Here is a 23,785-nt window from a genome sequence, read left to right as displayed (position 1 = left end):
TACCAGAGAGAAGCTGAGGAGAATCAACCAGCAACAAAAGCAAAATTTGTTAAAAAAAAAAAAAAAAAAATTATAATTTTTTTTTTTTTTTGGTATCGAAATGGTATCGAAGTATCGATACTTTTCAAGGTATCGTATCGAAGTCGAAATTCCAGTATCGTGACAACACTAAACCCTTTTAAATCTTAGACAAACAAAACACTTTGCTTTCATGAAATATTGTAAGCAGTCATTTGAGGCTTCATAAAAGCAGCACAATGAACACAAATCTGTCAGTGCAGAGTCCGACCTCATCTTAAATAACAAACAGCATTGCTTGTTGTAGTTAACAAAGAGAGGCAGAGTTGATTTTGCAAAAATATATATACCTTTTTATTTTTTTTTATAATCGAATTTTATTTTCATATTCGAATCCCATGCCCATCGAACGAAGCTTCGAAGTATTTAAGACAGCCCTATTAAATGGACTGTTATATCTTATTAAATTGTGGACATTTATTCATTCCCACTTATTAAGACACTATTTCTGATGGTAAAATGAGCGTACAAAGCAAAATACAGAATTCTGAAATATTAAAACGGAAAAAACGGAATTTGGAAAAAAATAAAATGGAATTTGGAAAAAAATAAAACGGATTTCATATGGCTCTACACATACCCAGGGGAGGAAACTAACTTTTTGGCTTACCAGCCAACTGGCGAGTAGATGATTTTTTTTACCAGCCAAACTGATTTTTTACCAGCCAAAAATAAATAGCTAATTGTGATAATTACTTCTTTGTATGTCTTCGTCTAAATTGATTTTCAATCATAGTAATAATAATCACACCGTGTCTCTACTCTTTAAAATATTTATTAGCATAAAACATTAATAAGTGTCTCTACTCTCCACAATATTAGCATACAACATATATTAATCACTGTCTCTACTCTTCAAAATATTAGGATATCACATATTAACATGAAAGAGGGAACTATTCTGGACTGGGTTGGGCTGAACTGGGCCGTGAAAGATGCTGGGCTGGACTGGGTTGGGCTGAACTGGGCCGTGAAAGATGCTGGGCTGGACTGGGTTGGGCTGAACTGGGCCGTGAAAGATGCTGGGCTGGACTGGGTTGAGCTGAACTAGGCAGTGAAAGATGCTGGGCTGGGTTGGGCTGAACTAGGCAGTGAAAGATGCTGGGCTGGGTTGGGCTGAACTAGGCAGTGAAAGATGCTGGGCTGGACTGGGCTGGTCTAGGTTGGACTGGGTTGGTCTAGGTTGGGTTGGGCTGGTCTAGGTTGGACTGGGTTGGGCTGGTCTAGGTTGGACTGGGTTGGGCTGGTCTAGGTTGGACTGGTCTAGGTTGGGCCGTTGGACTGGTTTGGGCTGGTCTAGGTTGGACTGGGCTGGGCAGTGAAAGAACCAAGCATTTCACTGTAATGTAATAGCTAAATAAAACAACTTGAACTTGACTTGTTACATTTGCACTCTGGTTGGATACCAAACGTATTCGGGTTGTACTGTACTTGTGCTGTATGATGACAATACATTGGAACCGAATCTCATGACAAGTTGACAACGCTAGGGGTTCAGCAGGTGTATTCTGAATGCCAAGTGTATGACAACATCACCGTTGTGAAGGGCATATGGGCGAGTGGTGATATGGGGGAAACCCGGTAATAATAAAATGTCACTCGGCTGCATTTAAGCAAAGCCGCTCAGTATAGTCCACTATGTTGAATGCGCGTTATGGTAGCTTGATGCTAGGTAGCTAGCCGGCTAATGCTGGTTAGCCTCACGTCCACTTGTCATTCTCATCCGACTCGAAGGAGAACGTCGTGTGCTGTTGTTCGTCCCCATGTCAGACCGCACTGATATCCGAAAGTGACGACTCTACATGCAATTATTTTCATCCACAATGTGTTTTTGTCTAAGTGTGTCTACGTTGTCAAGCCGGTGACAGGAGTTTGTAGGTCTGCGCGCAGTGATCTGTCCACTTCCCCTAGATGCGCGACATCTTCTAGAAAACGAGTGTTCATTGGAGGAGCTTAGAGCGCATCTGTACAACGATGATGTTCATTGGTTATGGTCGGATTATTATGAGGCACAAATGGGAAGAATCAAGGGGGGAGTCAGATTTCGGCTTGTGCCAGTGAGCGAATCAGCAGATTGCAGAATGATTTGTTTTGTTTTGTAATTACTAGTACTCGCCAGACTGGCGAGTGCTCTTCATGAATCACTCGCCAAACGTAAAAAATACTCGCATTTGGCGAGTAAAGAGGCCTAATTTCCTCCCCTGCACATACCCCACCGGCTTCCCACCCGCTAACACTGCCAATTGTGTTAGTAGGGACGACTGACCAAGCCGGAGGTACCTCTGCGGTGGTAGGCGAGTGCATTCTCCACTGCGCTACGCAGCCGCCCCCGTCAATGAATATTCTATATTGAAATTAATAATCGACTTATTAGATATATTAGATTGTGAAAAAAACAGCCCCCGGTGGGCGGTCGTTAGTGGTTAACACAGGGATTAAAGCAAAAAAATATCTCCTGACTGAACTTTTTTTCAGGCCAAGCCATATTCTTATTCGAACCTCCACTGTATTTTTTTTTTATTTAAATAGCGTTAGCGTTTTAACCCTTTGAGTGCCACAGACATGTTATGTCGTTATTTCATGCCCCCTGTTGAGTGCCGACAACGCTAATTGTCGTTTTTTCTTTCATTAGCGATCTGAATTCATATTTCATCAACCGAGTCTCCCGTTGGTACAGCAGCCGCTCTAGGAGCTCCGATGGGAAAATACCGCCCTCTATCGTCTATCCCTGTGTAACTGCAGGCCATTCGATTAGACTGGTGGATGTGTGGGGGGGGGGAGCCTACTGGCTCCACTATGCTGGCGAGCCGTCTGATGAAGAGGGAAGTGATCGCGAGATGGAAAGCAGCCTGGAATATATATTTACAGCAGCAAATAATCAATCAATAAACGCGATCGATATTTGGAATGGCAATCAGGAATTGGAATAATCTTTTTGGAGAACATCTGATCTAAGGTAAGGAGTCTGTTACCAGTTTTAGGATAATCAGAGCTGTTTTCACTGAGATAACAGCGTGTCCCGTACGTGTATATGTGTGTGTGTGTGTGTGTGCTGTTGAGGAAATAAGATAATCGATTTCTCAGCTCACTTCTATAGCGTGCATAAGTACACATATACTATCAATAATCTAGTGTTTATTTGAAAACGATTCATAAATAGGCCGACAAATGACAACGCGTCTAGTGTATTCGAGAATATTCCAATAAATGCCGTTTATGACGGAATCTTTCTATTTTCCTGAAATTTTCGAGAAAACGATAGCTTTTCGAAATGCTATAAGAGGATATGAACCCATTAAAAAACAATCCGTTTCGACAATGTTGACTGCAAACAAGTCATTTATAAGCGACGGGCAGATTAGACACATCGATTAAAACATAGATTATGCGTTTTTAACGTTATCATTGAAGTGGGTGCTGGCATTCAACGGGGTTTCCAATGTTAAATGGCCGGCACTGAAAGTGTTAAGGGAGCCTACTTGTAGAGCCTACTGTCCTGACTGTGACTATAGACCCTACTGTTGTGGTTGTCGCGCCAGGCAGGGAGGCTGTGTGCTGGAGAGCGCAAATGCAAGTCTTGTGGATACCCTTGCATTCACCCTTTTCCCATTACTGCCACACTGTAATTTCCTGTGGCATACGTTGCAAAAACACACACCTGGCTTTTTTAGTTTTTTGCACCATGAACTAAAAGGCTTGTTATCATACAAACAAGAGACTAAATTGTGAATGTGGAACACCCTACCCACTGCCGTATTCTTTTTTTAATCCTATTCCCTACCCACATTCAAAACTGCTCTCAAAGAGCACCTACGGGAGGCTGCAATTCGAAACTGGCCACCGTAAATGTCCAACCCCCCCCCAATGGACAGTCTCCTCCCCACCGTATGTATATATTTTTTACCACCCACCCACCCCCTCCTAATGTACAGTATCCTCCTCATCATATGTATATATTACTGTTAGGATCTCTGGGTAACAGTACTGTATATTTGCATATCGTATATGTGACAAATGTAACAGTACTATATACCTGTATCTGTATGTCATGTATGTCCCTGTCATAAATGTCATGTCATGTATGTTGTGTATGTCATAAATGCCACTATGAATTGAAAATGGGGGACCCTGATGTAAACAAGACAAACGTCTTTCTCTGGTCTGCATCCCCTTAACAATTGTGTGTATTGAGCCGTACTGTATTGTACCCATTCTGCAATCTGTTAAATAAAGTTTTTCATTCATTCATTCAAGTTTCCACGCTCATATGGGCTCCGATGAGTATCAGAGGTAGATCAACGTGTGAGAAATACGTTTTGTTTGGGTTTTGTCCGCTAAAGTAGGTCTAATGCAGGATTTGTGCACATGTGTTTTCTGAGTAGCCTAATGATGTGAATGCGTTTCTGCTACTGGATCTACCAGATCCAGAAAGATACACCTGTGTGATGTCCTTTTTGACATAGTTGCGGCACACGGAACAAGTTAACAACTCACCACTACAGCCCCCAGTAGCCTAGCCAGTCTCTTGAAACACCGCTATCTTCAAACTTCCACTCCTCTCGAAACTTTTTGTTAGGTGGTCCCGCTCATCCTTTTCATCTGAGAAAACCGCGGTGGGTTTTCTTTTTAGCGGCCGGCTTACTCCTTCCATTTAACGTTAATAAGCTAACATTAGCTAATCGGTATAGCAGGCGTGCGTAATGTTACAGTGCAAGCAGGTGGTGGATGTGACGTCGGTAAACAAGTAGAGATTGACGCGCGAGGAGAGATTGGGGCTGCAAAAAAAGCGACTGTCGTAAGACCAAAACACACTGCAGTTTTTATTATTTTACATTACTATTTTGTTAACCGCCATGCGGCGGACAGACGTCTCATTGTCACTCGCCAAACCTAAAATCTGCCCGCCATTGGCGCTTGCTTATGTTGTTCCCAGTCTACAAATCATATTATACCAGGTAGCCAATTGACGGAAAATCAGTCACGACTCTGAATCAAATTGACGGAAATCCGTCTCAAGATGGACCTCTTTAATCCCTGTTAACATACCGTTGTATTCGTTCGGTACACTACACAGCCGTTCGGTACGGTATGGTACACACTGAAACGGTTCGGTTCGGTACGGATACGTGTACCTTTACACCCCTACCTTCAACACTATCCAGTAGTGGTGGGGTAAAATATCGATACGTAGTAGTATCGCGATACTTTGCGTGGCGATACTGTATCGATACAAGGACAGCAAGTATCGATATTTTATTATAATTTTTTTTTTAAAGCATTTTTATTTATTTTTTATATATAAGGAAGTTGCATTGTTCATTTCAATACCTGTAATAGTACAGTAGTCCACACACACACACGTGTGCATTCAGTTAAGTTGGAATATGACTGTATTACAAACAGTTCAGTTTGTCAGGTACATGCAACATAGATTACAGTGTTGAAATCCCATTTGCTGCAATAAAAATTATCGACTGAAAACTTTATTTTATTAGATAAAACATGTTGACAGTTTTACTTTGCAGTTGAACAAAGGTAATAAATCGCAATATATCGCAATATTAATATCGCAATACTCAGCATATCGCAATATATTTTGAATCGCAATACTATCGTATTGTGACTTAAGTATCGTGATAATATCGTATCGTGAGGCCTCTGGTGATTCCCACCCGTACTATCCAGCCTTTGCGGCTAACGGAGAAGCTCACTGTGATGCGACTGGAGCATGGCCTGGTGGCCTGGATCACTGATACTGAACTGTGCAGTCATCCTTCCTGTTCACCCTCTACACCTCAGACTTCTGCCACAACCCGAGTGGGTGCCACCTACAGAAGTTCACAGACGACTCCTCCATCATAAGTTATATCACAGACAAGAATGAGGACGAGTAAAGAGCCCTGGTGGAGAGCTTTGTAGAGTGGAGCGACAGCAACCACCTCCAACTCAACATCAGCAAGACCAAGGAGCTGGTATTTTAAGTACATCTTTATATTCAGAGTTAATTATATTGTCTACAATTTATTTTTATCATATTCTTCAGAGAAAATATTCTCATATTCAGATTTAATTCTATTGGCTTTCTTCTACTACCCCGCCCATACCTGTACCTTTCCTCCCCCATGCTGCTATGAAGCCCAAATTTCCCCAAGGGGATCAATAAAGGAATATCTTATCTCATCTTAAATAGAAGGGGCGTGGAGTTTTTCATTAAAAATGAAATACTTTGAAGTAGGGCAAAAATCATAACCACAATTATTTTGATTGATATTGAAATCACAATTATTAAACACGATTATTCATTGATTTAACATCATATGATGACGACTGAATGTATTTTACCTTTCTTCTCAGCCAAAGGCTGCCTTTCTGTCCTTTTCTACAAATGACCAAAGACGTTTCAAAATAACTGGAGAAACGCGCCATGGCTCCCCCTCCCTCTCACAACATGAGATGAAAGTACTGTTTGGGCTTAGGGTGGGGAGCACACTGCTGTGAAGGAAGGGTGCGCTGCATTTACAGCTCAAGCCAAAATGAGAGCATGAGGCACAATAACCTTGTTTTCATGATGATGGGAAGCCCAAATTGAAATTTGATAAATCCCAGCCCTACTTTGAAGGCTAATATATGCCTTTCTAGGTACAGTGTGAATAATTGTGGGTTTTTTCTCCGTGATTCAATCATGGTATTTAATTATACCGTGCCACCTTTTCTTTGTCTCTACAGCAGACATTCTCTGGGTGTTTTCAAACTCCGTTTTATTCTCCGGGGGCCCTCTTTGTAGGGCATGGGTCAGGTTGCCCAGGGCAACCAGTAATGGTGAAGGAGGCAATTTCCACCCTAGATTGTGGGGAGCGCTTTGACTGTCTAGAAAAGCGCTATTTATGTAATGAATTATTATTATTATTATTATTATTATTATTATTATTATTATTATTATTATTATTATTATTATTATTAGCTGGACCCTAGAGTCTGGTAGAAAGACAACCTTGACAGATTCACGTGGAACAACTGGTACATCTTAATATGACTTGCACTCCTTAACCCATTCAGTTAACTCGCCATGCGTTGAGTGCCAAGACCCGAGAAAACTCTGGTTTTAATCGTTATTTCTTTTATTAGCAATATCCATAAATTTTTCATCCATCCAGCCTGACGTTGTCATTGGGAATGGGTCTGAGCTCGAAAAGGGCAAATACCGCCGCCTATCGTCACCCGGATGGTATTGCACATCATTGGATTGGATTGGGTGGGACTGTGCATCAGAAAAAAACTACGGTCCCGGGGTTTCCCTTCTCGGGCAAGCAGTAGCTGTTACCACATTCACTGGGGAGGCTCGGAGCAGCGTCGATTATGTGTTTTGGTGCTATAACGTTGGATCAATAAACGCAATCAATATTTGGAATGGCGATCAGGAATTGGATTAATCTTTTTGCAGAACATCTGATGTGAGGTAAGGACTCTATTTTACCAGTCTTGGGTTAATCAGATGTTTTTTTCTCCATCATCGCAGTGTGTGTGTGTGCGTAACGTTAGCGCTGACCACGGCATGGATAATTGATTTTTCAGCCCGCTTCTCTAGCATGCATAAGTACACATATTAGGGGTGTAAAGCTACGCATATCCGTACCGAACAAGTTTCAGTGTGTACCGTACCGTACCGAACGGCTGTGTAGTGTACCGAACGAATACAACGGTATGTTAACCACATGTTGAACCGTGACTTCAAAACCGAGGTACATACCGTACCGTGGATTTTGTGTACCATTACACCCCTAACACATATACTATCGATAATCTAGCGTTTATTTGAAAACTATTCATAAATCAGCCGAAAAATGACAACGTGTTTTGTGTATTCCACTAAAGAGCTATTATCGTGGAATTTCTCTGGAATTACTAGACATCTCCAAAACTATACTCGTATTCAAAACGGTATAAAACGGAAATGTGCCAATGAAAAAACAATCCGTTTCGTACATGTTGACTGCAAGCAAGTCATTGATAAGCGACGGGTGTATTAGACCCATAGCCATAATTTAAGATATAGTTTAAGCGTTCGCAAATTTCCCCGTCCTCCCATTGACTTCAGTGTTGGCACGCTAGCCCTAATATGGTCATAAAGGCATGGCTCTGAATGAGTTAAGAGATAAGGAATGCAAAGAAAAGGAATGTCTTCTCTTTCATCAGGGCCAGTTATTTGTCGCAGGAGAGAGAGAGGAGAAGAGGCCTTGTGATTGGACGCGTGATCTTTGTTAATTTAATATTATATTTCCTGTTTGCACCAAGTGATTTTCTATCCGTAGTTCTTCCTGTTAGAATCCTCTGTTAATCCAATAAACTTCTTTCTGTTATACATTGAACTTGACCATGTACGCTATCTTCATTTTGCTCCTGGAAGTATCAGGGGCTGTCCGAGCTCAGTGGGGAATACCAGATTGCCCACCGGCAGACAAGGCCTTATTTGAGAAACAAACACAACGGAGAGACAATCAAGTTGAGATAATCAACGAGCTGGACCCCGACATCTAACAAGTGTCACAAGCACATAGGTTGAAAGATCAAATCGGTAAGCTAACAGCATCTTTGTTGCTTAGAAACACGAGATGAACACAGTAATTGTCCTGAATGTGTCTTACCTCATCAGGGTTAGGACCTGGCCTTCTGAAATTGTACAGCTCCTGGAGAATGGCGTACTCCTCCTGGGGAAAAAACAACAATATCTACAGATTAGGAATGTGATCAGAACACCACAACACAGGAGTCTGGAATGGATAGCGAACAGCAAACAAGAAGTAAACTAACCGGTGCTACCTTTATTAATATTATTTTCCCTTAACATTATTGAATAAATTATATAATAGTATTGTTCCCCCCCATATTTTCTTGTCTCTTTTATAAATAAAAATTGAAAATGTGTTAAAAAAAGTTAAATAAAGATTCTCTGCATCTGTGCAACCTTGTTTTTTCACTGTCCATGGAAACGACGATGAATGCAGGCACAAAGATATGGCTTCCTTACGCAGGAAATAGATAGCAGTATAGTCCGTTTTCTTTCCTGATAACTAAATCACTGTTTTAGAGCCACATTTTCTTTCAAACTAACTTTGTTGCAGATGTCCCGATTTCGTATAAATGTTTGCTCTCATGGACAGAGGTGTTTAGCAGGCTGTGACGTACACGCGTAGATACAGAGGTGTTTAACAGGCTGTGACGTACAGGCGTAGAGACAGAGGTGTTTAGCAGGCTGTGACGTACAGGCGTAGAGACAGAGATGTTTAGCAGGCTGCGACGTACAGGCGTAGAGACAAGAGGTGTTTAGCAGGCTGTGACGTACAGGCGTAGAGACAGAGGTGTTTAGCAGGCTGTGACATACAGGCGTAGAGACAGAGGTGTTTAGCAGGCTGTGACGTACAGGCGTAGAGACAGAGATGTTTAGCAGGCTGTGACGTACAGGCGTAGAGACAGAAGTGTTTAGCAGGCTGTGACAGACAGGCGTAGAGACAGAGGTGTTTAGCAGGCCGTGACGTACAGGTGTAGAGACAGAGGTGTTTAGCAGGCTGTGACGTACAGGCGTAGAGACAGAGGTGTTTAGCAGGCTGTGACGTACAGGCGTAAAGACAGAGGTGTTTGGCAGGCTGTGACGTACAGGCATAGAGACAGAGGTGTTTAGCAGGCTGTAACATACAGGCATAGAGACGGAGGTGTTTAGCAGGCTGTAACATACAGGCATAGAGACGGAGGTGTTTAGCAGGCTGTGACGTACAGGCGTAGAGACCGCTCTGCATAGGAGTGTGACTGGCCTCATGAATTTGTATATATTTGAAAGCTTCATGTATTATGATACTAACTTGACATCTCCTTTCGATGAATATTTTTTTAAATAAACACACTTTGACACACAATTTTGATCTGCAGTGGCTGCAGTTCACATACATCTTTCATAAAAGAATGAATGTGTGATGTATACCTGTGTGTACAACTCCTTGAAAGGATTCTTACAGGAGAAGAAATCCAGGTCTATGTCCAAGATGTACGGTTCTGTCTCATTGACAACCGCAAGTAACTTGTTTATGACATAGTTGGTCGATCCTTCATCATTATCACCACCAGTCTCGAAACCACTCTGTCCACAAGCCTGTTCTTCCCCTTCTGTTGTCCTACGGACATTGCCATTGTTCGCCGAGTCTTTGCTGCCCTCTGCTGTTCCAAATCTGTCGGTGCAAGTAGTGCCGTCATTACCCTAGGGGGCAGAAAACAAGACCAGGTCATTTACATGTTAGGCATTTAGCAATTGCTCTTATCCAAAGTCAAAACACGTTTAATGGTAATAATATGTTTTAAGTTTAAACGAGAATATGTTTAGTCACCTTGGTACTACCTCCAGGCTGGGAGGGAGAGAGGGGCTGATAGTGGCCGTCCTCCCCAGCCCCATGGCACTCTGCCCTGGGCTTCTTGGCTCCACATCTGCCTGTGTCCCTCTCCTTCTTCCTGTCTGAAGGCACAACAACATTATATGCAACTTCGCCTCACTATCATATTCTCATCTCACTCTCAAGAATTCCATTGCTTTTCTTTCCATCTTACTCGTCAATACATATATATGTAAACTTCTTATACGTCAACTTCTTATATTATAAGAAGTTGACGTATAAGAAGTTGACATATATTATGTCAACTTCAACAATTGTGGGGCGTGACTCACCCATGCTCAACCAATGTGAGAGCAACTAAGAGGATGTAGCTGTTGTGTAATAAATGTGATTGCCTGCACTCCTAGCAGCATCATATCCTATCTATTCTCTCATTGGGTTAACTTGCAGTGTATGAAATAACCCCACTTTGGGAACATCCAGCTCTCCCCATCTCTCTCCTTACCCATCCTCACTCTTCTGTGGCCAGGCCTTAGAGGGTTGACTTTGACCACATCCAGTCTCAGAGGTTTGGCGTTCTCCAGCTGGTCTTCAGCAACATAGAGGCCGTCACTGAGGAAGTAGTCATCTGTACTTGTCACCCTGGGAAGAAAGAGAGGGGGGAGAGAGAGAGAGGGAGAGAAAGAAAGAGAGAGGTGGTGGTGGGGGGGGTGGAGATAGGAATCGAGGGCCAGGGAGAGGGAAGATAGGAAGGCAGGATATGGAGAGTGAAGTGGGTTAATATTAACACTGGCCAACAACAAAATGGTGGTAAATATTTCCATTTGGCTGGTTACACTAATCTACTCAATGGTGAAAACGGACGATGGATTTTGGAATATACCTGCAACCTAGTTAGACCACCAGTGGATGAAAAAGTTAGCTTCCTGCCCTGGTTGTGTCCGTGTCTGTGTGTCAGGATTTAGTTTTGATAGCCCATCTAAAATGGGGGGTAAAATAGGTTTTTTTTTTTGCCATGTTTCAGTGATGCAGAGAAAGTCCAGATGAGTCAGTTATGAATTCATTGAGTATGAGACCCTTGCTGTTAACACTTTCAATGCCACCAGGGGGCGCACGACTTAGTGCTTGAATGCCACCATCGGTGCCAATGTTAACATTAATATCGCCTAATCTATGTTTGAAATTATGGCTATGTGTCTAATCTGCCCGTCGCTTATCAAAGAATCATTTTCCAGTCAGTGTTGTCAAGGCAGATTGGTTTTTTATCGCTTCATTTCCGTTTGAGAGCATTTTGAAAAGCGCCCGTTTTCAGGTGAAAAACAGCCCATTCTGTGATAATCGCCTTTTACTGGAATATTCCAGAACGTTGATATTTGTCGGCCTATTTATGAATCGTTTTCAAATAAACGCTAGATGATCAATAGTATACGTGCACGCACGCACGTTCGAGCCGCGCGCTGATAATAGCCGCTTTCATTTCCTCATGGATTTTACAGTGAAACCGATAGAGCACATATCACAAAAAAGCTTATATCTCCTCGAAAACGAGTCTGATTATCCTAACACTGATAATATAGATTCCTTACCTGACATCAGATGGTATCCAAATGGTATATTCCAATTCCTGATCACCATTCGAAAAAATCGATAAGTGTATAGATCTAACGTGTATACAGTAGAACTCATGATCCGCGGGGCTCAGAGGATCCAGAATGAACTCTGGTAACCCCGGCTGCATCAGTGGACTGGAAAATGTGGACTGGAATATTTTTTTTCCCCCATCCATTTTCATTGAGTCCATTCCAAAAGGGTGATTTACCATCTGGGAGACGATAGGGGGCGCTTTTTTCACATCTGATCGCCGTAGGCTCACGTGATGCAATAGGATTTCAGATTGCTAAAAAAATATATATATATATATAATTCCGAGAAATCTCGTAAGTGGCTTTCAACGTAACTATCATAAACACGAGATTAGCCGTGAGTGGCTCTCAAAGTGTTAAGGGTTCGGGTATTTAACAGAGCATATTTTCGATGTGGTTGGATTTGGACAGGAAGGGGTGCTTTGGCAAGGGGGCGGAGGCAGGGAGATCACACGTGTTGGTTGTTGTGATGACGTAATGGGACTGCGGAGATGAGCTCAGCTGACCAGAGGGAAGGGATGGAGTGAGTGGAGGCAGACCAGGAGTAAACACACTTTCTACGGGAAGCTCTGTGGATGGAACGGGGACGATGTAGGATTCCAAGTGTTTTGATGGTAGAGAGATGCACAGAGGAATGGTGAAGTGGTTGAGTTTCAGTAGCTGCGAGGTGGAGTTTTTCAGAGTCATGTCAGCCGGGGAGGATGTAATAAGGCTGAAGTTGTTTGTCTAGCTGACAGGGGGCTTGAGGACTAGAGGAGGCAGCGGTCCCAGTCAACAAGGACTAACCGCACGGGACAGCTGTGAGGTTATCCAGGGAAATACCTCAAAGAAGCAGAATAGAGCGGAGATGAAGGAATCCAGTAAGGAGGCAGCAGGGAGGCTAGCTCTTGTGGGAAGCGGCAAACAAAACAACACTAGCATCCTCACAAGTACTGCCACTTTACTCTTCAACTATGAATGGAACACTCCAATTTGCAAACTTTAAACTGACTTATATGGTTCCTCAAGGAATGGATTGATACCTTTCATTTAATTTCAAATTTCTAGAGAGAAAAAAAGACACTGAGGTTTACCGTGGTCAAGACAATGTTGAAATATGAAATTATGTTTAACAGCAGATGGGGAAAACTAATGATGCATCAAGAAAGATTTCTAGGCTCTTGTTTTTGTTGATATAGTACCGTCTGTTGGTGAATATGAAATAACAACAACAACAAATACATAAATAATTTAATGTGTGTGTAGTACCTGATAGTGGTGGTGGATGCATCTCTTCCTACAGCCATGTTATGTTCTCCTTCTCTGATCTGCTGGGCCCAGTAAGGATGGAGCCAGGCCACTGCAGACACATGGCCAGCATATACCATGGGCATGATCCAGTTCTCTATACTCAGCTCACTGTTGAGAGGTAACACACACACACACACACACACACACACACACACACACACACACACACACACACACACACACACACACACACACACACACACACACACACACACACACACACACACACACACACACACACACACACACACACACACACACACACACACACACACACACACACACACACACACACACACACACACACACACACACACACACACACACACACACACACACACAATCTGTACTAAGGATTGGCACAGTTATTTGAATATAAAACTGATTGAAATGAGGTAAGGATTGCACTATAGTGGATGGTTTTGTTTATGTTAACTGCACTAATTTAGGCTAAATTATAAGGAAAATTATAAACAAATTGTATCCGGTTTCCTTTATTTATTTGAATGATAAATGGAAAACAGTTGCAATTGTGATCATTTGTTTAGTGAGAGCGAAGGTTACATTATGAGTGTGCTGCAGACAATTATTATTCTATTTAAAGGGTTGTTTGGTTAACTGATTAAATACATTATTTTGATATTCAAATATTGATATAACTTCAAATGCTCATCCCTAGTATTATGTCCATTATGTAAACATTAGTTTATACATTAATGATCTTCCAGCTGTATGCAATAAGTCTGACATCCAGATGTATGCAGATGATACGGTCATTTATGTCCATGCAGAAACCAAGCAGCAAGCTGCAAACAACAGCGGTAATGACATCGGTCACTGAATGGTTGACTACCTCATGTCTGCATTTAAACACCAAAAAAACTGTTTGCATGTTTTTTACAAAGAGGCTGATGAATACTGTCTCACCTGATGTCTATGTCAGAGGAGAAAGGTTGACAGTTGTATCCGAATATAGATACCTTGGGATAAAAATAGACTCCAATCTTACATTTAAAAAAACAAATAAAATCGGTAGTAAACAACGCAAAGTTTCACTTATCAAACTTCTGTCACATCAGAAACTCTCTGTCAACAAAAGCAGCAGCACTGTATTTTAATGCCATTATTATGTCACACTTAACTGTCTGACTAGCTGGACACAAGCCTCCTGTACAACACTACGATCTGTACAGGTAGTTTACCATCAGGCTGTGAAAGTTCTGGACAGGAAAACAAACAGCCACCACCATTGTTATAGCATAGCAAACCAGAACCTACTGAGCTGGGACAATCTCGTCAAATTCAAAGATGCCTGCCTTACCTATAAAATCCTGGCTACATGGCTTGGCTCCTCCCCCCCTCTGTACTTTCATAAAACAGAAAGCATCTGCTGACAGATATACCAGGTCTGTAGTCAGAGGGGACTGTGTAGTCCCAAACAGGAGGTCTGCTTTTAGTCAGGCAGCCTTTTCCGTGAGAGCAGCCACACCTGGAACAGTCTGCCAACACGGCTCAGGGAGTATCAAAGTTACATTTCATTTAAAACTAACTTAAAATCATGGTTGAGAGATGGTCAAGTGTGCGACCATTTTAACTGAGGGGTTGTGATGTATTGTAATGTATTTTAATGTATTTATTTGTATGTATTTTAGTGTATTGTAACCTATACTGATTCCTACTGTGTTTTAATTATTGTACTATGTTTTAATTAGTGTAGTGCTCATGTCACCTGCCCCAGAGACTACAGTTGAAAATTAGCCAACTTGGCTAAACTGGCATATTTACAGTGAAATGTTCCTTAATATGCACTGTCTCTGTATTTTAAACCAATAAATACAAAATACAAAAATGTCAGCTTGGTAAATGGGCTATGAGAGGAATACGCGCCATAGCCATGCGAGGACCCCATTGTAAGTCGGAACACAGATCTGTTTCACTCCTGTGTTTACAAACATCACCAAGATAAACAAATCTTTTACAGTCACCAAAAACAGCAAGAGCAATTACAAACTCATATTTACCTGAGTGTTGTAGGAGCTGAGTCAAATCAACTAGAGCACGGAAACATGTCTCCATTTTTATCTCTTATTTCCGTTGGTGGTGGTGGTGGTGGTGGGGGGGGGGTATCTATTTGTTTTCATTTTAATCACTAACTGGGCCTTTAACCAGTGGTGCAGTCCTAATATGGGAAGTGGGAACTGGTAACACGCCACGCCACGTGCACGCGCGGGTACGTGCATGCGCACATAACTGATTTATACACACACACGCACACACAAGCGCATATACGCAAGTGCAATCTTTCTATCATACAAGCTCTTCTTGCTCTCTATTTGTGTGAATGTGCGCGTGGAAAGCTGGCGCGCAGCACAGACGCTTGATTCAATATCATAAGCAGGTAGACCCCCATCACGAATTCCGAGCCACATTAGTATTCACCTCCACTGCCTGTGTCACACAGAATGAAGGGGGAGATGCATTCAGATAGCCAACACCCAGACACTTAGTCTACCTGCGCTTTTTGTTATGTAAAACGGTGGCCGGGTACTTAGTCACAACGAATGGATACAGCGCATTTTTGTGTGCGCGTACACGCGAGTACACATCCGTGCGCGATCGCGCGTACTTCTGCCTCAGTGATCTGGTAACACGGCGTGTAACCGGGTGTGACCGCGACTGCACCACTGCCTTTAACACATTCCTGGCCAACCGCGTATATATGGTCTTTCTCTGGTCTGCATCCCCTTAACAATTGTGTGTATTGAGCCGTACTGTATTGTACCCATTCTGCAATCTGTTAAATAAAGTTTTCATTCATTCACACTGTTTCAACTCACCACCCCCGCATCATATTGTAGTCTAGTCTGTCTTCAAACTTCCACTCCTCTCGACACACACACACACACCCTTTCCCCAGCCCACACCGTCTCTAATTCTCTATGGCTCTGCCTCTGATCAGGATTAGCTTGTTAGCTTATGCTAATGTAACGTTCATTTCGGGCGATGTGGGCATAAAGGAATGGCGACGATGCAAAGCGTGTTAGATGCATTTGACCCGTTGTGAGAAAAAAAAACACCACAGACTTATTTCGGATCGCAAAATAGCCGCAGTCTGCTGTGCAGCTCCGCTCCGCTCGGCTGAGAGCAGAAGGCAGAAGCACGGTCTGGGGCGGATATGACATCACGGAGTTGCTATGGGTTTTTTCAAAATAAGAGTATCATATGAACCTGACTGTTGCTAACTGCCGGAGCCCAGATATATCATGACTGGAACTGCGCTTAGGCGGAAATGAGACCTGTGACAGGATTTTCAAAATAAGAGTATCAATATGAACCGAATGCCTATCGCACCAGTGCTACTGAAGTAAATCCATTCATCGCACAGACCGCTGTTGCTGTAGCACGTGCGATATATATGTCGCACTGTACAGCCCTGTCCTAGTCAATGTCACAGAGCTGTATTTTGGCTGGAAAAGGCATATTGGGACTCCGAAAGTGCAGTACCGGCCAGATCCAGGTATTGGCGCTGTCTCGAGAATGCAGTTTCCCCTGTTGCAGACCGGGTGTCACTTTTTTTTCGCTCCGGGTTAGCTTTTCTGTTAGCCTAAAGCTATGGCTTCACCAGATCGCCTGGAATACTTTTTGCGACGCCGAATTCAGTATGCAGTAAAGGAATATAGCATCAGCCAATGGACATATCGATCTACCAGATGGCGATCAAATAACTGGGAAATTATTTTTGGAATCCAACCGGCCACAGGTAAGAGCGATTTGACGTCAATTTCAGCCTGATCGGGCTTTGTTCTCATAGCCATCCACCCGGTCGGCGTATGATGTTGCAATAACGAATGCCGTTATTGGTAATCAATCATCAGAAACGACTTCCCCCGCCCCCCCCCCCCTTTCATGCATTCATGGTGGAACATGATACCGATCATATGCATTTTGATTTTTAACTCTAGCTTGTGTAGGGCCGAAACGCCAATCGATTTAGTTATTAGCTTAGCGCCCTATAACTAGCTTTGCAGGAATTACCCCAGACCATTCCGATATAAAGTTCATATTCACAACGCTATAAAACGGGAACGTATTGATGAAAAAATTATTTCTTTATGGCATATTGAAGGGAAGGTTTATACTGTCAATTGACAATGACAATGGACACATAGCAATAATATAAAATATAGATTTAGCTCTACAAACAACCTCACGCACAGTGAAAACTTGTAATGAAAAGCTGGACTCATAGAGTGGGGCCTGTCTAATACCAATGGCCCCGAATGTGTTAAAAACCTCTGTGTAGTCCTAAACCTACTTGAGCAGCGCAGCCTTGTTGAAGACAGTGTCTGCGGCCATGTTGACCGGGATGAGGAGGTCAGGGTGGGAGTCTAGATGGACCATCTTCACGTCCTTCATGGGGAGATGTCTGGACGCTATGGCACGGTAGATGGGAGACACGGCCTGGCGCAGGAGAGAAGGACACACGGTGAGCACGGTCTCCGGACCGGCGGGCTACTCTCTGGAAGTATCATATAATGAAGCCAGCCAAAAAACCCTCACACGTTGGAGAAGAAATGCCTACACAATAATCTGACAAATTAATTTTGGGTCATACGAATATTTAGGCGATTCAAAAAATGTGGGTCTCCTCCAAAAAAAAGCGTAATAGGCCATAGACCAATATGAGGACAAGAAAAAAGGGTTGCCTTGACAACTCTGGTTCCCCAACAGCCCCAAATCCAGACAGGGGAGGAAACACATTTTTTGGCTTACCAGCCAACTGGCGAGTACAGTATATGATTTTTTTTTACCAGGCATAAATAAATCGCTAATTGTGATAATTACTTCTTTGTATGTCTTCGTCTAAATTGATTTTCAATCATAGTAATAAATCACACCGTGTCTCTACTCTTTCAAATATTTATTACCATAAAACATTAATAAGGGTCTCTACTCTTCACAATATTAGCATAAAACATATTAATCACACCGTCTCTACTCTTCAAAATATTAGGATATACATATTACATTAAATTGAAAGAGGGAACTATTCTGGACTGGGTTGGGCTGAACTGGGCAGTGAAAGATGCTGGGCTGGACTGGGTTGGGCAGGGAAAGTTGGGCTGGTCTAGGTTGGACTGGGTTGGGCTGGACTGGGTTGGGCTGGACTGGGCTGGGCAGTGAAAGAACCAAGCATTTCACTGTAATGTAATAGCTAAATAAAACAAAACTTGACTTGTTACATTTGCACTCTGGTTGGATGCCAAACGTATTCTGGTTGTACTGTACTTGTGCTGTATGATGACAATACATTGGAATCGAATCTCATGTCAACGCTAGGGGTTCAGCAGGTGTATTCTGAATGACAAGTATGACAACATCACCGTTGTGAAGGGCATATGGGCGAGTGGTGATATGGGGGGAAACACGGTAATAATAAAATGTCACTCGGCTGCATTTAAGCAAAGCCGCTCGGTATAGTCGTCCACTATGTTGAACGCGCGTTATGGTAGCTTGTTACATGCTAGGTAGCTAGCCGGCTAATGCTGGTTGACTTGAGTGAGTGGAATCGTTAGCCTCACGCCCACTTGTCATTCTCTCATCCAACTCGAAGGAGACGCGTCGCGTGCTGTAGTTCGCCCCCATGTCAGACCGCACTGATATCCAAAAGCAACTACTCTACATGCAATTATTTTCATCCACTGATGTGTTTTGCTCTTCATGAATCACTCGCCAAACATAAAGAATACTCGCATTTGGCGAGTAAAATGGCCTAATTTCCTCCCCTGTGTGTAACTATTGAGGAATTCTGATGGACTCCTACACAGTTGTCTCTAGTCTCTACACAGCCATGTCTTCCATGCGGACGGAATGCTAACTGAATCTCAGCCTATATGTCTTCTCCGCCGTGCTCTTTCCTTGCAGGCTGCAGCTACTGTACTCGAAAGGAGCTTCGTACAGTTACAGCCTAAGGCCTCTGCATGCTACAGAGACTGCAACGCAACTGCAACACAACATCAGCACGACTTCAACGCAACATGTTGTAGAGGGTCTTGTAGAGTGTGTTGTGAGGATGTTGCGTACCTCTCCCCAAAATCGAATCTGAACAACCTTGCGTTGATGTTGCGTAGCAGTGACTGGTTGGTTAGCGAATGGGGGCGGGGCTGTCATAGAATAATATTAGAATACCAGCATCCTCCATTGTTGTAGCCAGCCAGCTAGCGTTGATGCTATTCAGAATTTATTAACATAGCTACTACAACAACACAGTAACGTTAATATAATTACATGCATCATTGTTTACAATGAACGGTGGGGCTAATCAAAAGGACTGGACACAGGGACAAGTTAAACAGCAATCAATTAATTTAATATAACAGGTAGTTCGGGCTGCATTTTCGTGCCTACAACCACAGGGATATATCCGGCTTTGACGAGCTCTCTCTCCTGCCGATTAAATTCAGCAGCTCTTCCTCGACCTCGAGTGCCTGTAGCTGCCTGCATTTGCACAAAGGCGTCCATCCCTGCTGCTAGCTAACGTTAAAACTAACCTAAAGTTAGTTGTTCACCAACGATCTATTCTACAGACATCAACAAACACAGAAGTTACACAAGCAGAATACATCACAAATACTTCCGGTCGGGGGATTTCAAAATAAAAGAGCGACGTCTAAAAGCACCGTAAATACTAGGGATGCACGATATTGATTTTTTGACACCGATACCGATATCGATAACTTTATGCTCCTCAGGCCGATAACCGATATCGATAACCGATATTTATTGTATTATAATCTTTTTTCTTAATGTATATATTATTTTTTTTATCAAATTGTTTTTTTCAACATGAAACAAAACATATCACAATACAATAATAATACATAAAAAGACTTCCCAGGACAATAACTTAACACCAACTTAAATGTGACCTAACCAGACAACAGAAACAAAAGCCAAGACAACAGTATTGACTGATAAAGTGACCATATTTATTTTTCCAAATGAAAATTCACAATCCGTCAACAACTTATAATACATCCAACCTAAGACGCTCGAAGCTTTTTGTTCTTCTTTTTTCAAAGCGGAGCCTTGAAAAAAAGGCTTTGAGTGGACACATCACCACCACAACAAGTCACCTGCAACAAGCTAGAAGCTAGAAGCTAGAACCTAGAAGCTAGAAGCTAGAAGCTGCTGTGAATCCAAAGCCAGCTATTGACGAGTCGTTTGCTAAATTAAAGAAGTTTGACAGAAATGACCCAAGGGCTCAAGCCGCTAGCTTTTAAGCAGTCCTTGGTGGTGCAAATTAACCTGGCTACTATGGAGCAATAAGTGACTGCGTTCAACCGAGGGTTGCATCACAGCCATGGAAGGGGCTAGCTTTGCTTAGCTCCTCGCGTCGTCGTAGGCTTCTAAGTTAACACAATAACACACCATCGTAGCGGTGGTGATGCCGCAGGTGACCCGTCAGGCTGGATGTATTACAAGTTGTTGCCCTTTTCCCTCCTTGTGGAACTTCTCCATTGCATTTATTACAAATAGCAAGCGATCTTTTTCCTCTGAAATTCCGAGTACCGACGCGGCCATCTTTGTTTTTGACGTCAGCGCTGATTCAGAAACTTACGTGCCTACGTCACAGCCAAGAAAGGGAGTGCTCGATTTGTGTAAAACGCCCTGTTCTTAAACCACACGCTGTCAGTCGTACCACAGTACTGGCAAAACGGGATGAGCCTACAGTCAAAACAAACGCACTTCATTCCAATTCACCCACACAGCATTTTCTTTTACCAAAAAATATATTATATTATCGGAGCTATTAATAACGTTATCGGGTTTATCGGGATGACGTCATAATTGCTGATATCGGCCCGATAATTATCGGCCCGATAATTATCGTGCATCCCTAGTAAATACGTTTATTTTGTACATTATCTAACGTTAACACGAACCTAAACTAACTTTACATTAGTTTAGGTTCGTGTTAACGTTAGATATTGTACAAAAATAAGCGTATTTACGGTGCTTTTAGACGTCGCTCTTTTATTTTGAAACCCCCCGCCCGGAAGTAAAAATGATGCTTATTTTTCTGCTTGTTATCAATGGGTTGGTCGAGAAGGGAAGTTTCATCTATCTAGGGAACCTAGCACATCCGGGGTACAATGTTGCATAGGCTGCACGTCGATGTTGCAGAAGCATAAAGGCAGATCGAGTGTCTGCAACACCGTTGCTTTGTCGATGTTGTGTTGCAGTTGCTTTGCAGTTTCTGTAGCATGCAGAGGCCTTAATTCTAAAACAAAATGCCATAAGTTTTATGGTGTAAAGTACTTACTTTTCATCTCCCTGGTGTGCTAGCTGTTAGCTTTCGGCCCCTTCGCCTTTCACCTCTTCACAATAAGTGTTCTGGGAAGCGTGCACACTTCTCAGATATTAAAACTCTGACAGTTTTATCGCAACTATTATATTAACCGATCATCAGCTATTTACAGATTCAAACGGATAATTACTTGTTATTCATCAGTATGAAACCATAAGTTGGTATATCCGAGAAATGCTGGCTTCCTGGAACATTCATTGTGAAGAGGCAAACTGGCAGGAATGACGATTACTGTATGTTGCACAGAAGCTGATTCAAAGCATAATACTTTTGGTATTTTTTAGAAGTAAGCTTGGATTGTACAACTCAACCTCAAGGCTCCTTTTGAGAGCTATTGCTGAAAGGAAGGAGCACGGTAAAGACCTACGCTGAGACTGTTTAGCATTCCCTCCTCAGTCCTCACAGAAGACATACAGTACTGTAGCTGCACAGAGACAACAGTGTTAAACGTCCATCCAAATAGGCCCTTTATACAGTAGCCAGTTTGAGATGTCATCACAGGGTAAACCCAGGTGTAATTAAATATTAATCATGGTCCCATTCCATTTTAGTGTGACAGGGTATTATGCACGCCGTCTCACTGGAATGGTTGTGACACACCTAATTTTAGAATGGGACCATAATTAATGTTATTAATTACACATGTGTTTATCCTATAAGACATAATGGCTGCTGTGGAAAGGCCAGACAAGCATGTTTGTGTGCTCATTCTCCAGGGGAATATGCATTCGACAGTATACACTTGATTGATGTATTTTGGATCAATATTATTTGAGAAAGTACCTCCTCCACCTGTGTACAGAAGATCATAAGGGCCAACACTGTTCTGTACAGAGTGAAAGAAGTGACCGACTACAAAAACCAAAAACGTTTGTATTACTCAAACTGTTCATTTATGTACATGTTGGATAATAGCAAATACACGGTTCTTAATGAAACTGGGGTTTTCAGTTGAAACTAAGCTATTTGGTGCTCCCCTTTGCTCCATTCTAAAAACGAAAGGGGTGGCGTAGTCGAGAGTTGTACCATACAGTAGAACTACAGTAACCAGTGGCTACACATTATTAATTGAGATTGGCCAAAGGCCCAGGGCAACTTAATACTAGAATGGCTGATATCCCATATACAGCCATAGTATTTGTTGGGGGGATTCACTCCCCGGGCCTTCTAATGCACTCACTCAATAATGAATAGATGTGACTGACGGTCAGCTCTTTACATTTACATTTAGCCATTTAGCTGACTTAGAAGTTCTGTATCAAATTACTTTAGAAGTTATAGCATAAAACGTCAAATATGACACTTTTCCATGTCATGTTGAGATTCACACGGGCCACATTGGGTAGGGAAGGCAACACAGCAGCACCGATCACATGGGAGCGTCCTGATGAGCCACTGAGCCAGGTGCGGTTACAACAACTTGCACATTTATGATTGACGGGTGTTTTCATTTGATACCTTAGCGTCATTAGCTTACTGTGCCTTTTTTGCAACCACTACTACCGTTAGCTTGCTAGTTGCTACTAGCTAATGTGTGCTAACCATTGTGCAGCAAGAACCGTGTTCTTACTTACATCGTGGTGATCTTCAACAATCCAAACGGGTAAATCAGAATAGATTCTCTTCGCCGGGGGGGAATTCATTGCAGCAAAATCTCCCATTGATTCTTTTGGACAATAACGTTAATCCCCACAAGAGCTAAACAGCCACCAGCAAGTCAAAACAACAACACGTGTGTCTTCCTGGTGGCAAATGATACCGGGTTGTGATTGGTTATTGTATGATGACGAGTGAGGGGGGGGGGGATTCTGATTACTACGTTCAGACCGCGTGATTTTTTTCGTAGCCTATGTTTGCGGAGACGCTCTCTGATTGGCCACTGACTTCTGGTCATGTGACATGTGCGCCCAATCGCGTGACGCCTGTGTCTTTGCCCACTTCCGCCTCGAACAGCATGCAAACTACCTAACGCCTAGTTTATCACTGGTTAAGCTTAGGTGACTTTGTTAGCAGAATTCAACTATAGG

General features: G+C 42.5%; 1 protein-coding gene across 2 annotated transcripts in view; it reads right to left on the bottom strand.

Annotated features, from left to right (window-relative positions):
• Window positions 1-23,495, bottom strand: part of cUnh5orf22 (chromosome Un C5orf22 homolog) — a 63,919-nt gene extending 40,424 nt beyond the window's left edge. The window contains exons 1-7 of one of the 2 annotated variants that reach the window (XM_084327099.1): window positions 23,333-23,495; window positions 17,703-17,848; window positions 13,346-13,495; window positions 10,960-11,096; window positions 10,452-10,576; window positions 10,052-10,324; window positions 8,721-8,783 (exon numbers count right to left, since the gene is read on the bottom strand). In XM_084327099.1, the coding sequence (XP_084183225.1) occupies window positions 8,721-8,783; window positions 10,052-10,324; window positions 10,452-10,576; window positions 10,960-11,096; window positions 13,346-13,495; window positions 17,703-17,848; window positions 23,333-23,419 (981 nt within the window). In that variant the 5' untranslated portion in view covers window positions 23,420-23,495. The remainder of the gene's footprint in view (window positions 1-8,720; window positions 8,784-10,051; window positions 10,325-10,451; window positions 10,577-10,959; window positions 11,097-13,345; window positions 13,496-17,702; window positions 17,849-23,332) is intronic. The other variant, XM_084327100.1, reaches the window with a different exon arrangement.
• Window positions 23,496-23,785: the final 290 nt, after the last annotated feature.

The sequence above is a fragment of the Notolepis coatsorum genome (genome assembly GCF_963971535.1).
Source record: "Notolepis coatsorum genome assembly, chromosome: 13".
In the NCBI taxonomy this organism is placed as follows: Eukaryota; Metazoa; Chordata; class Actinopteri; order Aulopiformes; family Paralepididae; genus Notolepis; species Notolepis coatsorum.
The sequence above is the reverse complement of the archived record's forward strand: the minus strand, read 5'-3'. Positions and strand labels throughout refer to the sequence as shown.